General features: G+C 45.3%; 1 protein-coding gene across 2 annotated transcripts in view; it reads left to right on the forward strand.

Moving 5' to 3' along the window:
- Positions 1-16487, forward strand: part of LOC110504416 (protein diaphanous homolog 1) — a 191138-nt gene that overhangs the window by 35890 nt on the left and 138761 nt on the right. The window contains exons 2-9 of one of the 2 annotated variants that reach the window (XM_090219486.1): positions 5399-5425; positions 6335-6496; positions 9141-9242; positions 9353-9567; positions 9693-9896; positions 10452-10668; positions 10790-10908; positions 12404-12520. In XM_090219486.1, coding sequence (XP_090075612.1) covers positions 5399-5425; positions 6335-6496; positions 9141-9242; positions 9353-9567; positions 9693-9896; positions 10452-10668; positions 10790-10908; positions 12404-12520 — 1163 coding nt within the window. The remainder of the gene's footprint in view (positions 1-5398; positions 5426-6334; positions 6497-9140; positions 9243-9352; positions 9568-9692; positions 9897-10451; positions 10669-10789; positions 10909-12403; positions 12521-16487) is intronic. The other variant, XM_090219487.1, reaches the window with a different exon arrangement.

Raw genomic sequence — 16487 nt, forward strand, 5'->3', positions numbered from 1 at the left:
GTGTTCTGTGACCACTGACCCCCAGTCTCTGGCTGGGTGCTAATTGGCTCCAGATGCTGGAGTTTATGTGGAATGTATGTTACTGTACTTTGACTTATCATTTGCTGTGAACCAGAACTAAAATAATTGGTCTCTGGGATAATATAGATATGTTTGACAGAATGTTTGGAAGCACAGTTACAGAGATTGTATCTCATTTGTGGCTTATTCCAATGGAGTATTAGGCCTACCATATAGATGCTGATATCTTGAGAAATGCATCTTAGGAAGTGTGCAACTTTTTATTTCTTTTGAGCACACACACACACACACACACACACACAGTACCAATCAAAACATTGGACACACCTACTCATTCAAGAGTTTTTCTTTATTTTTTACTATTTTCTACATTGTAGAATAATAGTGAAGACATCAAAACTATGAAATAACACAAATGGAATCATGTATTAACCAAAAAAGTGTTTAACGAATCAAAATACATTATATTTGAGTTTCTTAAAAGTAGCCTCCCTTTGCCTTGATAACAGCTTTGCACGCTCTTGTCATTCTCTAAAACCAGCTTCACCTGGAATGCTTTTCCAACGGTCTTGGAGGAGTTCCCACATATACTGAGCACTTGTGGGCTGCTTTTCCTTCACTCTGTGGTCCAACTCATTACAAACCATCTCAATTGGTTTGAGGTTGGGTGATTGTGGATGCCAGGTCATCTGTTGCAGCACTCATCATTCTCCTTCTTGGTCAAATAGCCCTTACACAACCTGGAGGTATGTTGGGTCATTGTCCTGTTGAAAAACAAATGATAGTGCCACTAAGCGCAAACCAGATGGGATGGCATATCGCTGTAGAATGCTGTGGTAGCCATGCTGTTTAAGTGTGCCTAGAATTCTGAATTAGAGGTTGACCGATTAATTAGGGCCGATTTCAAGTTTTCATAACAATCGGAAATCTGTATTTTTGGACAGCGATTTTGTTGTTTGTTTTGATTATTATGAAATATATTTTTACAACTTTATTTAACGAGGCAAGTCAGTTAAGAACACATTCTTCACATTTCAATGACGGCCTAGGAACAGTGGGTTAACTGCCTTGTTCAGGGGCAGAACGACAGATTTTCACCTTGTCAGCTCAGGGATTCAATCCTGCAACCTTACAGTTAACTAGTCCAACGCTCTAACCACCTGCCTCACGAGGAGCCTGCCTGTTATGCGAATGCAGTAAGAAGCCAAGGTAAGTTGCTAGCTAGCATTAAACTTATCTTATAAAAACAATCAATCATAATCACTAGTTAACTACACATGGTTGATATTACTAGTGTATCTAGCGTGTCCTGCGTTGCATATAATCGATGCGGTGGCATTCGTGAAAAGGACTGTCATTGCACCAACGTGTACCTAACCATAAACACCAATGCCTTTCCTAAAATCAATACACAGAAGTATATATTTTTAAACCTGCATATTTAGCTAAAAGAAATCCAGGTTAGCAGGAAATATTAACCAGGCGAAATTGTGTCACTTCTCTTGCGTTCATTGCACGCAGAGTCGGGGTATATGCAAAAGTTTGGGCAGCCTGGCTCATTGCGAACTAATTTGCCAGAATTTGACATAATTTGACATAACATTGAAGGTTGTGCAATGTAGCAGCAATATTTAGACTTAGGGATGCCACACGTTAGATAAAATACAGAACGGTTCTGTATTTCACTGGAAGAATAAACGTTTTGTTTTCTAAATGATAGTTTCCGGATTCGACCATATTAATGACCTAAGGCTCCTATTTCTGTGTGTTATTATGTTATAATTAAGTCTATGATTTGATAGAGCAGTCTGACTGAGCGGTGGTCGGCACCAGCAGGCTCGTAAGCATTCATTCAAACAGCGCTTTCGTGCGATTTGCCAATAGCTCTTCGCAATGCTTCAAGCATTGAGCTGTTTATGACTTCAAGCCTATCAACTCCCGAGATGAGGCTGGTGTAACCGATAAGAAATGGCTAGCTAGTTAGCTCGCGTTAATAGTGTTTCATACATCACTCGCTCTGAGACTTGGAGTAGTTGTTCCCCTTGCTCTGCATGGGTAATGCTGCTTCGAGTGTAGCTGTCGATGTGTTCCTGGTTCGAGCCCAGGTAGCGGCGAGGAGAGGGATGGAAGCTATACTGTTACACTGGCAATACTTAAGTGCCTATAAGAACATCCAATAGTCAAAAGTATATGAAATACAAATGGTATAGAGAGAGTCCTATAATAACTACAACCTAACACTTCTTACCTGAGAATATTGAAGACTCATGTTAAAAGGAACCACCAGCTTTCATATGTTCTCGTGTTCTGAGCAAGGAACTTAAACGTTAGCTTTCTTACATGGCACATATTGCACTTTTACTTTCTTCTCCAACACTTTGTTTTTGCACTATTTAAACCAAATTGAACATGTTTCATTATTTTATTTGAGGCTAAATAGATTTTTTAAATGTGTTATATTACGTTAAAATAAGTGTTAATTCAGTATTGTTGTAATTGTCTTTACAAATGAAAAATACATTTTACAAAAACGGCCGATTTAATCGGCATTGGCTTTTTTGGTCCTCCAATAATCGGTATCGGCGTTGAAAAATCATAGTCGGTCGACCTCTTCTAAATACCAGCAAGTAACCCCACACCATCACACCACCTCCTCCATGCTTCACGGTGGGAACCACACATGCAGAGATCATCCTTCCACCTACTCTTCATCTCACAAAGACACAGCGGTTGGAACCAAAAATCTCTAATTTGGACTCATCAGACCAAAGGACAGATTTCCACCCGTCTAATGTCCATTGCTTGTGTTTCTTGGCCCAATCAAGTCTCTTTTTCTTATTGCTGGTCCTTTAATAGTTGTTTCTTTGCAGCAATTCGACCAATGCCTGATTCACGCAGTCTCTTCTGAACAGTTGATGTTGAGATGTCTGTTTACGTGAGCTCTGTGAAGCATTTATTTGGGCTGCAATTTCTGAGGCTGGTAACTCTCGAATGAATGTATCCTCTGCAGCAGAGTTAGCTCTGGGCCTTCCTTTCCTGTGGCGGTCCTCATGAGAGCCAGTTTCATCATGGCGCTTGATGGTTTTTGCGACTGCACTTGAAGAAACTTTCAAAGTTCCTGAAATGTTCCGTACTGACTGACCTTCATGTCTTAAAGCAATGACGGACTGTCGTTGCTCTTTGCTGTTAGAGCTGTTCTCGCCATAATATGGACTTGGTATTTTACCAAATAGGGCTATCTTCTGTATCCCACCCCTACCTTGTCACAACATAACCGATTGGCTCAAACAAACACTAATGAACTTTTATCAAAGCACACCTGTGAATTGAAATGCATTCCAGGTGACTACCTCATGAAGCTGGTTTAGAGTGTGCAAAGCTGTCACCAAGGCAAAGAGTGGTTACTTTGAAGAATCTCAAATATAAAATATATTTTGATCTGTTTACCACTTTTTCGGTTACTACATGACTCCACATGTGTTATTTCAGAGTTTTGATGTCTTTTATTCTACAATGTAGAAAATAGTACAAATAAAAACCCTTGAATGAGTAGGTGTGTCCAAACCTCTATATTAACACACACCACACGCACTAAAACATTTCTGTAGCATTGAAGGGCCCCAATAACACAGTGGCCTCCATCATTCTTAAATGGAAGACGTTTGGAACCACTAAGACTCTTCCTAGAGCTGGTCGCCCGGCCAAACTGAGCAGTCGGGGGAGAAGGGCCTTGGTCAGGGAGCTGACCAAGAACCTCATATGGTAGTGGCCAGACGGAAGCCACTCCTCAGTAGAAGGCACATGACAGCCTGCTTGGAGTTTGCCAAAAGGCACCTGAAGAACTCAGACCATGAGAAACAAGGTTCTCTGGTCTGTTGAAACCAAGATTGAACTCTTTTGCCTGAATACCAAGCGTCACGTCTGGAGGAAACCTGGCACCATCCCTACGGTGAAGCATGGTGGTGGCAGCATCCTGCTGGGGGGGATATTCTTCAGTGGCAGGGAGACTAGTCAGGATCGAGGTAAAGATGAATGGCGCAAAGTAGAGAGAGACCCTTGATGAAAACCTGCTCCAGAGCGCTCAAGACCTCAGCCTGGGTTGAAGGTTCACCTTCCAACAGGACAATCCTAAGCACACAGCCAAGACGATGCAGGAGTGGCTTCGGGACAAGTCTCTATACAGTATTTTGCAATAATTTTTTGTGGCCCATCCTTCAGCTACCCTCAACCCCTCTCATCCAGTTTTGATTTCTAAATTACATATTTTTCAACTGTGCTGGAAGTGAGCAACTTTCCCAAAAGCTTTCTTTTTTTGTGTGTCTGTGTAATCTTCAGCACCCCCTGGTGTTGGACAGTGGTAACACGTGAGATGCTGCCTTCACCAGGACATTAATTGGTGTAGCCTGACACCTTGTGGCAAAAATGTGCAAGTGCAAATGTATTGTGTTTCTGCCATAAACCTGTCTAAAAATCTGGAATCTTACAATATCAATCCCTGTCTGTTAGAAAGTTTCAGATGATCCATAAATCTCTGAAACTGGAAACACTTATCTCCCTCACTAGCTTTAAGCACCAACTGTCAGAGCAGCTCACAGATTACTGCACCTGTACACAGCCCACCTATAATTTAGCCCAAACAACTACCTCTTTCCCTACTGTATTTAATTAATTTATTTATTTTGCTCCTTTGCACCCCCATTATTTTTATTTCTACTTTGCACATTCTCCCATTGCAAATCTACCATTCCAGTGTTTTACTTGCTATATTGTATCTACTTTGCCACCATGGCCTTTTTGCCTTTACCTCCCTTATCTCACCTCATTTGCTCACATCGTATATAGACTTGTTTATACTGTATTATTGACTGTATGTTTGTTTTACTCCATGTGTAACTCTGTGTCGTTGTATGTGTCGAACTGCTTTGCTTTATCTTGGCCAGGTCGCAATTGCAAATGAGAACTTGTTCTCAACTTGCCTACCTGGTTAAATAAAGGTGAAATAAATAAAATCAAAAAATTAAAAAAAATAACTTGATACCAGAGGAATTAGTGAGCTAATCTACATATACATGTTGTATATTGATCCAGTGTGATGTGTAACAGTCAGTTCTTACTGAAGTGATCTTGTAGAGTGATCGTGATCTATCTGTAGCCTACATTCCCCTCTGTGCTCCTGTGATCAATGCTTAATAATGACCTCGTAGAGATTATCCAGCCTATTCCTAATTTATCCTTTCATCTCTCCCTCCCGTTTTCTTCCCTTCTATCTCCCCATCTACCTCATTGTCCCTCTCTTTTCTTCTGTTTGATCTCCCCATTTCTTTCTCCTCCTCCTATCTGTCTTTCCCTCATCCTTCCCCCACTCCCCTCTGTACAGAATATCAAACGGCTGTTTCCTGATGAGGTAGGTTGTGTGCGATTCAATATTATCTCAGTGATCTGACTCTTGGTTGCATCTCGTCTCACCCTACCCTGTAGCCAACTTCTAACCCCCTGCCCCTCCAACACTAACACCCCATAATAACCCCATAATAACATCACTACAGTCCCTGGTTCGAATCCAGGCTGGTTTTTGGGAGTCCCATAGGGCAACGCACAATTGGCCCAGCGGTTTCCGGGTTTGGCTGGGGTAGGCCATCATTGTAAATAAGAATTTGTTCTTAACTAACCTGCCTAGTTAAATCAAGATTGGGTCTCGGGTGGATGTTGGGGGAGGGGGGGTTACTAAGATATTATTTTAGTAATTGGGTATAATTAGCTCTGTTGCAAATGGCTTTCCAGTTACCTGTGTTTGTGAACATAGCACGTCCCTAACCTTAATGGGTCATCATCCATGCTTCACACAGCTCCTGTGTCATTGTGCAGCTACTTACCAGTGCTCTGGTGTCCCTGCGCTGTCATCTTCACACTAACAACAGCTACACAGGCAATAATTAGTGTTGTACTCTGTACAATAATTTGTGTTTTACTCTGTACAATAATTAGTGTTGTACTCTGTACACTAGAATGAGATGAAGGAGGATCAGATGACCTTGTCATCTGTTTGGAGGAAACTGGGATGTTCATGATTTCACTCTGATCCTGTTTCATCTTGTTCACACATGAATGGAGCTCTCTGTCAGCTCCAGCCAAGGTGTTTCAGAGTGATGTTTAGTCGTCCATGATGTCTGAACATCCACTGGAGTCTGATGCCCAATCCCAAATCAACTCTGACCTTGCCCTGACCTCTCCAATCCAAGGGGTCGGGTTGATCTGGAATAACCCTAATATGACCCTGCGTGACCTCTGACCCCTGGCATTTGACCCCCTGCAGTTGGAGCGTTTCACCAGCATGAGGATGAAGAAAGACAAGGAGAAGCCTCATGCGCCTGCACAGCGCCACTCCAGCGCTGCCCACTACGAGGTGCCTGCCCAGGAGGCCATGCTGCACGACCACCCTGACGAATACGTTCTGGAACTCTTCGAACAGATGCTGGTGAGAGAGAGGGTTAAACACAGAGATACTGGTGAGAGAGAGGGTTAAACGCAGATACTGACTAGAGGCTGCAGAGAGAGAGGGTTAAACACAGAGATACTGGTGAGAGAGAGGGTTAAACACAGAGATACTGGTGAGAGAGAGGGTTAAACACAGAGATACTGGTGAGAGAGAGAGGGTTAAACACAGAGATACTGGTGAGAGAGGGTTAAACACAGAGATACTGGTGAGAGAGAGAGGGTTAAACAGAGATACTGGTGAGAGAGAGAGGGTTAAACAGAGATACTGGTGAGAGAGAGAGGGTTAAACAGAGATACTGGTGAGAGAGAGGGTTAAACAGAGATATACTGGTGAGAGAGAGGGTTAAACAGAGATATACTGGTGAGAGAGGGTTAAACAGAGATACTGGTGAGAGAGAGGGTTAAACACAGAGATACTGGTGAGAGAGAGGGTTAAACACAGAGATACTGGTGAGAGAGAGGGTTAAACACAGAGATACTGGTGAGAGAGAGGGTTAAACACAGAGATACTGTTGAGAGAGAGGGTTAAACAGAGATATACTGGTGAGAGAGAGGGTTAAACAGAGATATACTGGTGAGAGAAGGTTAAACAGAGATACTGGTGAGAGAGAGGGTTAAACACAGAGATACTGGTGAGAGAGGGTTAAACACAGAGATACTGACTAGAGGCTGCTGAGAGAGAGGGTTAAACACAGATATACTGACTAGAGGCTGGTGAGAGAGAGGGTTAAACACAGAGATACTGACTAGAGGCTGGTGAGAGAGAGGGTTAAACACAGAGATACTGACTAGAGGCTGCTGAGAGAGAGGGTTAAACACAGAGATACTGACTAGAGGCTGCTGAGAGAGAGGGTTAAACACAGAGATACTGACTAGAGGCTGCTAAGAGAGAGGGTTAAACACAGATACTGGTGAGAGAGAGGGTTAAACACAGAGATACTGGTGAGAGAGAGAGGGTTAAACACAGAGATACTGGTGAGAGAGAGAGGGTTAAACACAGAGATACTGGTGAGAGAGAGAGGGTTAAACACAGAGATACTGGTGAGAGAGAGAGGGTTAAACAGAGATACTGGTGAGAGAGAGAGGGTTAAACAGAGATACTGTTGAGAGAGAGAGGGTTAAACAGAGATACTGGTGAGAGAGAGAGGGTTAAACACAGATATACTGGTGAGAGAGAGAGGGTTAAACACAGAGATACTGGTGAGAGAGAGGGTTAAACACAGAGATACTGGTGAGAGAGAGGGTTAAACACAGAGATACTGGTGAGAGAGAGGGTTAAACACAGAGATACTGGTGAGAGAGAGGGTTAAACAGAGATATACTGGTGAGAGAGGGTTAAACACAGAGATACTGGTGAGAGAGAGGGTTAAACAGAGATATACTGGTGAGAGAGGGTTAAACAGAGATACTGGTGAGAGAGAGGGTTAAACACAGAGATACTGGTGAGAGAGGGTTAAACACAGAGATACTGACTAGAGGCTGGTGAGAGAGAGGGTTAAACAGATATACTGGTGAGAGAGAGGGTTAAACAGAGATACTGGTGAGAGAGAGAGGGTTAAACAGAGATACTGGTGAGAGAGAGAGGGTTAAACCGAGATACTGGTGAGAGAGAGGGTTAAACACAGAGATACTGGTGAGAGAGAGGGTTAAACACAGAGATACTGGTGAGAGAGAGGGTTAAACACAGAGATACTGGTGAGAGAGAGGGTTAAACACAGAGATACTGGTGAGAGAGAGGGTTAAACACAGAGATACTGGTGAGAGAGAGGGTTAAACACAGAGATACTGGTGAGAGAGAGGGTTAAACACAGAGATACTGGTGAGAGAGGGTTAAACAGAGATACTGGTGAGAGAGGGTTAAACACAGAGATACTGGTGAGAGAGGGTTAAACACAGAGATACTGACTAGAGGTTGGTGAGAGAGAGGGTTAAACAGATATACTGTTGAGAGAGAGGGTTAAACACAGATACTGGTGAGAGAGGGGTTAAACACAGAGATACTGATGAGAGAGGGTTAAACAGAGATACTGGTGAGAGAGGGTTAAACACAGAGATACTGGTGAGAGAGGGTTAAACACAGAGATACTGACTAGAGGTTGGTGAGAGAGAGGGTTAAACAGATATACTGTTGAGAGAGAGGGTTAAACACAGATACTGGTGAGAGAGGGGTTAAACACAGAGATACTGGTGAGAGAGGGGTTAAACACAGAGATACTGACTAGAGGCTGCTGAGAGAGAGGGTTAAACACAGAGATACTGACTAGAGGCTGCTGAGAGAGAGGGTTAAACACATATATACTGACTAGAGGCTGCTGAGAGAGAGGGTTAAACACAGAGATACTGACTAGAGGCTGGTGAGAGAGAGGGTTAAACACAGAGATACTGACTAGAGGCTGCTGAGAGAGAGGGTTAAACACAGAGATACTGACTAGAGGCTGCTGAGAGAGAGGGTTAAACACAGAGATACTGACTAGAGGCTGCTGTGAGAGAGGGTTAAACACAGAGATACTGACTCGGTAGAGGCTGGTGAGAGAGAGAAAGGATAAGAATGTGTATGAGTGTGGACCTAGTGTGTGTGAACTGTAGGTTGTTGTGGGATGCTCATTCTACGACCCCCCCCCCAGGTGGATATGAACTTGAATGACGAGAAGCAGCGGCCTCTGCGGGCGAAAGACATCTCCATCAAACGAGAGATGGTTTCCCAGTACCTCCACACATCGAAAGCTGTGAGTAACAAAAGCTGTGTTACTGGGATAACACCCTTATAGCAGTAGACTTAGGACAGCGATAACCTGTCCTCTCTGTGCTCCATGTACCAATACCACCGGGGTGATAGGGTCAGAGCCAGAAGGAGTGTTCCAGGTCAGCCATGATGTACATCCAGGAACTGAGGATGGAGCCCAGAGACACACAGCTCCTGGGCTGTCTGGAGTCTCTCCGTGTCTCCCTCAACAACAACCCTGTCAGCTGGGTGCAGAACTTTGGAGACGAGGGCCTGGCTCTGCTGCTCAACATCATGAGGAAGATCCAGGAGGAGAAGGATGAGTACCCGTAAGATATCCACACCCTCGTACCCCGTGGCCTTCTGCAGTCGATGTGCTAGTTCCCTGTTTCGTATGTCAACCCTTGCCCATGCAGTAACGCACCTTCATCTCTCCTGTCTTCCTGTCGTATAGGAATATGGGTGTGAAGTGTCAACACGAGATTGTGCGCTGTCTCAAAGCCTTCATGAACAACAAGTATGGTCTGAAGGCCATGTTGACGTCTGCCGAGGGCATCCCTCTGCTGGTCCGGGCCATCAACCCCCGGGTCCCTCACATGATGGTGGATGTGGTGAAACTGCTCTCGGCCATCTGCATCCTGGAACACCCTGACAACCTGTACGTACGTGTGTGTGTGTGTGCAAAATATTAAGAACACCGGATCTTTCCATGACATAGACTGACCAGGTGAATCCAGGTGAAAGAAGCTATGATCCCTTATTGATGTCACTTAGATGAGGGAGAGGAGACAGGTTAAATACGTAATTTTAAGTCTAGAGAAAATTGAGACCTGGATTGTGTTTGTGTGCCATTCAGAGGGTGAATGGGCAAGATAAAATATAGAAGTTCTTTTGAACAGGGTATGGTAGTAGGTGCCAGTTTGTGTCAAGAACTGCAATGATGCAGGGTTCTTCACGCTCAACAGTTTCCTGTGTGTATCAAGAATTCTCCTCCAGCCAACTTGACACAACTGTGGGAAGCATTGGAGTCAACATGGGCCAGCATCCCTGTGGAACGCTTTCGACACCTTGTAGAGTTCATGACCTGATGAGTTGAGGTTGTTCTGAGGACCAAAGGTGGTGCAACTCCATATTGGGAAGGTGTTCCTAATGTTTTGTATAATCTGTGTGTGTGTGTGAGTTTCTGTGTATTAATGTGTGTGACTCCCTGTAGTCATGAGCGTGTTCTGGAGGCCATCACTGAGGAGGCAGAGAAGCAGGACATTGAGAGGTTTCAGCCACTCCTCTCTGGTATGAACAAGCCCAACATCGGCCTGAAGAATGGCTGTATGCAACTCATCAACGCTCTCATCAGTCAAGGTGAAGAGCTGGACTACAGGATCCACATCCGCTCAGAACTGCTGAGACTGGGCCTACGAGACCTGCTGACGGTGAGACAAACACACACACACACTAACTCACTCTCAAACTTACTCTGAACCATTCCAAACTGATGTTTGCCTTGATGTTCAGAAGAGTGGTGGTTTTTATTGACCCTCTTCTCTCCTGTAGGAGATTCGGACCATAGAGAATGAGGAGCTGAGGGTGCAGCTCAGTGTTTTTGACGACCAGGCTGAGGATGATTCTGAAGAACTCCAGGCCCGCCTCAATGACGTGCGCGTTGAGATGGAATATCCTTCCACTTCAGCGAGGCTCAAATCGTCCCTCTATATAGGGCAGCTTGTTCAGCTGTCTCAGTGACAGGAGTTTATTGTATGGCTGTATCAAATAGCACCTTGTTCCCTGTAACGTCCTGCTGTTTATCAGGGCCTTTCGTGCCCTAATAAGGAATGGGGTGCCTTCTTAAGTTAGCCCCCTATTACACAGGAAGTCACTGTCCTGTAATGCTCATTCCTTCGTTTCACCACCAGGTGGCTCCAAGGTGCCATCTTTTCTCACACAAAGCACAAGCATTTCCACAGTGCTTTTCTTCTACCTTGATTGATTTGGTTCTGGCACATTTGATCACGGTTCATTCCTTATTAGTTTATAACTATCATTTGATCACGGTTCATTCCTTATTAGTTTATAACTATCATTTGATCACGGTTCATTCCTTATTAGTTTATAACTATCATTTGATCACGGTTCATTCCTTATTAGTTTATAACTATCATTTGATCACGGTTCATTCCTTATTAGTTTATAACTATCATTTGATCACGGTTCATTCCTTATTAGTTTATAACTATCATTTGATCACGGTTCATTCCTTATTAGTTTATAACTATCATTTGATCACGGTTCATTCCTTATTAGTTTATAACTATCATTTGATCACGGTTCATTCCTTATTAGTTTATAACTATCATTTGATCACGGTTCATTCCTTATTAGTTTATAACTATCATTTGATCACGGTTCATTCCTTATTAGTTTATAACTATCATTTGATCACGGTTCATTCCTTATTAGTTTATAACTATCATTTGATCACGGTTCATTCCTTATTAGTTTATAACTATCATTTGATCACGGTTCATTCCTTATTAGTTTATAACTATCATTTGATCACGGTTCATTCCTTATTAGTTTATAACTATCATTTGATCACGGTTCATTCCTTATTAGTTTATAACTATCATTTGATCACGGTTCATTCCTTATTAGTTTATAACTATCATTTGATCACGGTTCATTCCTTATTAGTTTATAACTATCATTTGATCACGGTTCATTCCTTATTAGTTTATAACTATCATTTGATCAAAAACATATTGTATCAAACTGTTAAACAGCTCTGAGCTCTTAGGCTTTTACATTTGTATATTATTTCATGTACATTGATAACTGCACATACATCATCCTGTGTCCTCCTCTGTGTCCCCTCCTCTGTGTCCCCTCCTCTGTGTCCTCCTCTGTCCCCTCCTCTGTGTCCCCTCCTCTGTGTCCTCCTCTGTCCCCTCCTCTGTGTCCCCTCCTCTGTCCCCTCCTCTGTGTCCCCTCCTCTGTGTCCCCTCCTCTGTGTCCCCTCCTCTGTGTCCCCTCCTCTGTGTCCTCCTCTGTCCCCTCCTCTCATTGAATGATCAAAGTTGTTGTACTAGGGTAAATTGAGACTGACGTATGTCTGTTCCATTGACCCCTTTGACCCCTCATGCGGTTGTTGTCCTTAACGTGTGGTCCTACTGACGTGATGGAGGTGTTCCAGATCGTGATGAACACCGTCAAAGACTCCAAGGCTGAAACACACTTACTGTCTCTGATGCAGCACTTGCTGCTGATCCGCAACGACTACATGGTCAGGTAAGGGAAAGGACGTCCACACACACACACACACACCAGGAGCCGACAATGTGAAAAATCTGTTCTTGTGCCCTTGAGCAAGGCACTTATTGCTCGAGGGACGCCAGCAAAATGGCTGTCCCTGGCAGTTTCCCCACTCTCTGATTTCCAATTCACACAAGTACACACACCAATAACATTTACTCTGACCCTGACCTTGTCTCTGCTCTACCACCATGTGACTCAGAATAGATGTTATGACCTGGAGGCAACCTTTCTCTCGCTCTCTCGATCTGTCTCTCGCTCTGTCTCTCTCTCGCTCTGTCTCTCTCTCGCTCTGTCTCTCTCTCGCTCTGTCTCTCTCTCGCTCTGTCTCTCTCTCGCTCTGTCTCTCTCTCGCTCTGTCTCTCTCTCGCTCTGTCTCTCTCTCGCTCTGTCTCTCTCTCGCTCTGTCTCTCTCTCGCTCTGTCTCTCTCTCGCTCTGTCTCTCTCTCGCTCTGTCTCTCTCTCGCTCTGTCTCTCTCTCGCTCTGTCTCTCTCTCGCTCTGTCTCTCTCTCGCTCTGTCTCTCTCTCGCTCTGTCGCTCTCTCGCTCTGTCGCTCTCTCGCTCTGTCGCTCTCTCGCTCTGTCGCTCTCTCGCTCTGTCGCTCTCTCGCTCTGTCGCTCTCTCGCTCTGTCTCTCTCGCTCTGTCTCTCTCGCTCTGTCTCTCTCGCTCTGTCTCTCTCGCTCTGTCTCTCTCGCTCTGTCTCTCTCGCTCTGTCTCTCTCGCTCTGTCTCTCTCGCTCTGTCTCTGTCGCTCTGTCTCTGTCGCTCTGGCTCTGTCGCTCTGGCTCTGTCGCTCTGGCTCTGTCGCTCTGGCTCTGTCGCTCTGGCTCTGTCGCTCTGGCTCTGTCGCTCTGGCTCTGTCGCTCTGGCTCTGTCGCTCTGGCTCTGTCGCTCTGGCTCTGTCGCTCTGGCTCTGTCGCTCTCGCTCTGTCGCTTTCGCTCTCTCTGTCTCGCTCTCGCTCTCTCTGTCTCGCTCTCGCTCTCTCTGTCTCGCTCTCGCTCTCTCTGTCTCGCTCTCTCTGTCTCGCTCTCTCTGTCTCGCTCTCGCTCTCTCTGTCTCGCTCTCGCTCTCTCTGTCTCGCTCTCGCTCTCTCTGTCTCGCTCTCGCTCTCTCTGTCTCGCTCTCGCTCTCTCTGTCTCGCTCTCGCTCTCTCTGTCTCGCTCTGTCTCTCTGTCTCGCTCTGTCTCTCTGTCTCTCTCTGTCTCTCTGTCTCGCTCTGTCTCGCTCTCTCTCTCTCTCGCTCTGTCTCTCTCTCTCGCTCTGTCTCTCTCTCTCGCTCTGTCTCTCTCTCTCGCTCTGTCTGTCTCTCTCTCGCGCTGTCTCTCTCTCTCGCGCTGTCTCTCTCTCTCGCGCTGTCTCTCTCTCTCGCGCTGTCTCTCTCTCTCGCGCTGTCTCTCTCTCTCTCGCTGTCTCTCTCGCTCTCGCTCTCGTTCTCGCTCTCGCTCTGTCTCTCGCTCTGTCTCTCGCTCTGTCTCTCGCTCTGTCTCTCGCTCTGTCTCTCGCTCTGTCTCTCGCTCTGTCTCTCGCTCTGTCTCTCGCTCTCTCTCTCGCTCTCTCTCTCGCTCTCTCTCTCGCTCTCTCTGTCTCTCTCTCGCTCTCTCTGTCTCTCTCTTGCTCTGTCTCTCGCTCTCTCTCTCGCTCTGTCTCTCGCTCTCTCTGTCTCGCTCTCGCTCTCTCTGTCTCTCTCTCGCTCTCGTTCTCGCTCTCTCTCTCGCTCTGTCTCTCGCTCTCTCTGTCTCGCTCTCGCTCTCTCTGTCTCGCTCTCGCTCTCTCTGTCTCGCTCTCGCTCTCTCTGTCTCGCTCTGTCTCTCTGTCTCGCTCTGTCTCTCTGTCTCTCTCTGTCTCTCTGTCTCGCTCTGTCTCGCTCTCTCTCTCTCTCGCTCTGTCTCTCTCTCTCGCTCTGTCTCTCTCTCTCGCTCTGTCTCTCTCTCGCTCTGTCTCTCTCTCTCGCTCTGTCTCTCTCTCTCGCTCTGTCTCTCTCTCTCGCTCTGTCTCTCTCTCTCGCTCTGTCTGTCTCTCTCTCGCGCTGTCTCTCTCTCTCGCGCTGTCTCTCTCTCTCGCGCTGTCTCTCTCTCTCGCGCTGTCTCTCTCTCTCTCGCTGTCTCTCTCGCTCTCGCTCTCGTTCTCGCTCTCGCTCTGTCTCTCGCTCTGTCTCTCGCTCTGTCTCTCGCTCTGTCTCTCGCTCTGTCTCTCGCTCTCTCTCTCGCTCTCTCTCTCGCTCTCTCTCTCGCTCTCTCTGTCTCTCTCTCGCTCTCTCTGTCTCTCTCTTGCTCTGTCTCTCGCTCTCTCTCTCGCTCTGTCTCTCGCTCTCTCTGTCTCGCTCTCGCTCTCTCTGTCTCTCTCTCGCTCTCTCTGTCTCTCTCTCGCTCTGTCTCTCGCTCTCTCTCTCTCTGTGTTTTTCAGTACATAAATTCAAAGCTGTGAAATGAATACATGCAAAAGACGCCATTTGAATAGAAATGAGCAGCTTCACCTCTTAGATCCAGAAATATACTCGTGACCCCAGAGACAGATGTGTTTCATTTTGGAGCGAGGGATCAGAGGGGGAGTTGTAGAGGTGTCCGTCACTGTCACAGTTTTCTTCCTTCTCTTATTGTCAGTGGTCTTTATTTAGAAGTTCAATGATGCAGTTTCCTAGAATCACTCACACATACAGTGCCTTGCGAAAGTATTCGGCCCCCTTGAACTTTGCGACCTTTTGCCACATTTCAGGCTTCAAACATAAAGATATAAAACTGTATTTTTTTGTGAAGAATCAACAACAAGTGGGACACATTTATTGGATATTTCAAACTTTTTTAACAAATCAAAAACTGAAAAATTGGGCGTGCAAAATTATTCAGCCCCTTTACTTTCAGTGCAGCAAACTCTCTCCAGAAGTTCAGTGAGGATCTCTGAATGATCCAATGTTGACCTAAATGACAAATGATGATAAATACAATCCACCTGTGTGTAATCAAGTCTCTGTATAAATGCACCTGCACTGTGATAGTCTCAGAGGTCCGTTAAAAGCGCAGAGAGCATCATGAAGAACAAGGAACACACCAGGCAGGTCCGAGATACTGTTGTGTAGAAGTTTAAAGCCGGATTTGGATACAAAAAGATTTCCCAAGCTTTAAACATCCCAAGGAGCACTGTGCAAGCGATAATATTGAAATGGAAGGAGTATCAGACCACTGCAAATCTACCAAGACCTGGCCGTCCCTCTAAACTTTCAGCTCATAGAAGACTGATCAGAGATGCAGCCAAGAGGCCCATGATCACTCTGGATGAACTGCAGAGATCTACAGCTGAGGTGGGAGACTCTGTCCATAGGACAACAATCAGTCGTATATTGCACAAATCTGGCCTTTATGGAAGAGTGGCAAGAAGAAAGCCATTTCTTAAAGATATCCATAAAAAGTGTCGTTTAAAGTTTGCCACAAGCCACCTGGGAGACACACCAAACATGTGGAAGAAGGTGCTCTGGTCAGATGAAACCAAAATTGAACTTTTTGGCAACAATGCAAAACGTTATGTTTGGCGTAAAAGCAACACAGCTGAACACACCATCCCCACTGTCAAACATGGTGGTGGCAGCATCATGGTTTGGGCCTGCTTTTCTTCAGCAGGGACAGGGAAGATGGTTAAAATTGATGGGAAGATGGATGGAGCCAAATACAGGACCATTCTGGAAGAAAACCTGATGGAGTCTGCAAAAGACCTGAGACTGGGACGGAGATTTGTCTTCCAACAAGACAATGATCCAAAACATAAAGAAAAATCTACAATGGAATGGTTCAAAAATAAACATATCCAGGTGTTAGAATGGCCAAGTCAAAGTCCAGACCTGAATCCAATCGAGAATCTGTGGAAAGAACTGAAAACTGCTGTTCACAAATGCTATCCATCCAACCTAACTGAGCTCGAGCTGTTTTGCAAGGAGGAATGGGAAAAAATGT

Source organism: Oncorhynchus mykiss, chromosome 25, assembly GCF_057628025.1.
Source record: "Oncorhynchus mykiss isolate SJ-2025 chromosome 25, ASM5762802v1, whole genome shotgun sequence".
NCBI classification, from domain to species: domain Eukaryota; kingdom Metazoa; phylum Chordata; class Actinopteri; order Salmoniformes; family Salmonidae; genus Oncorhynchus; species Oncorhynchus mykiss.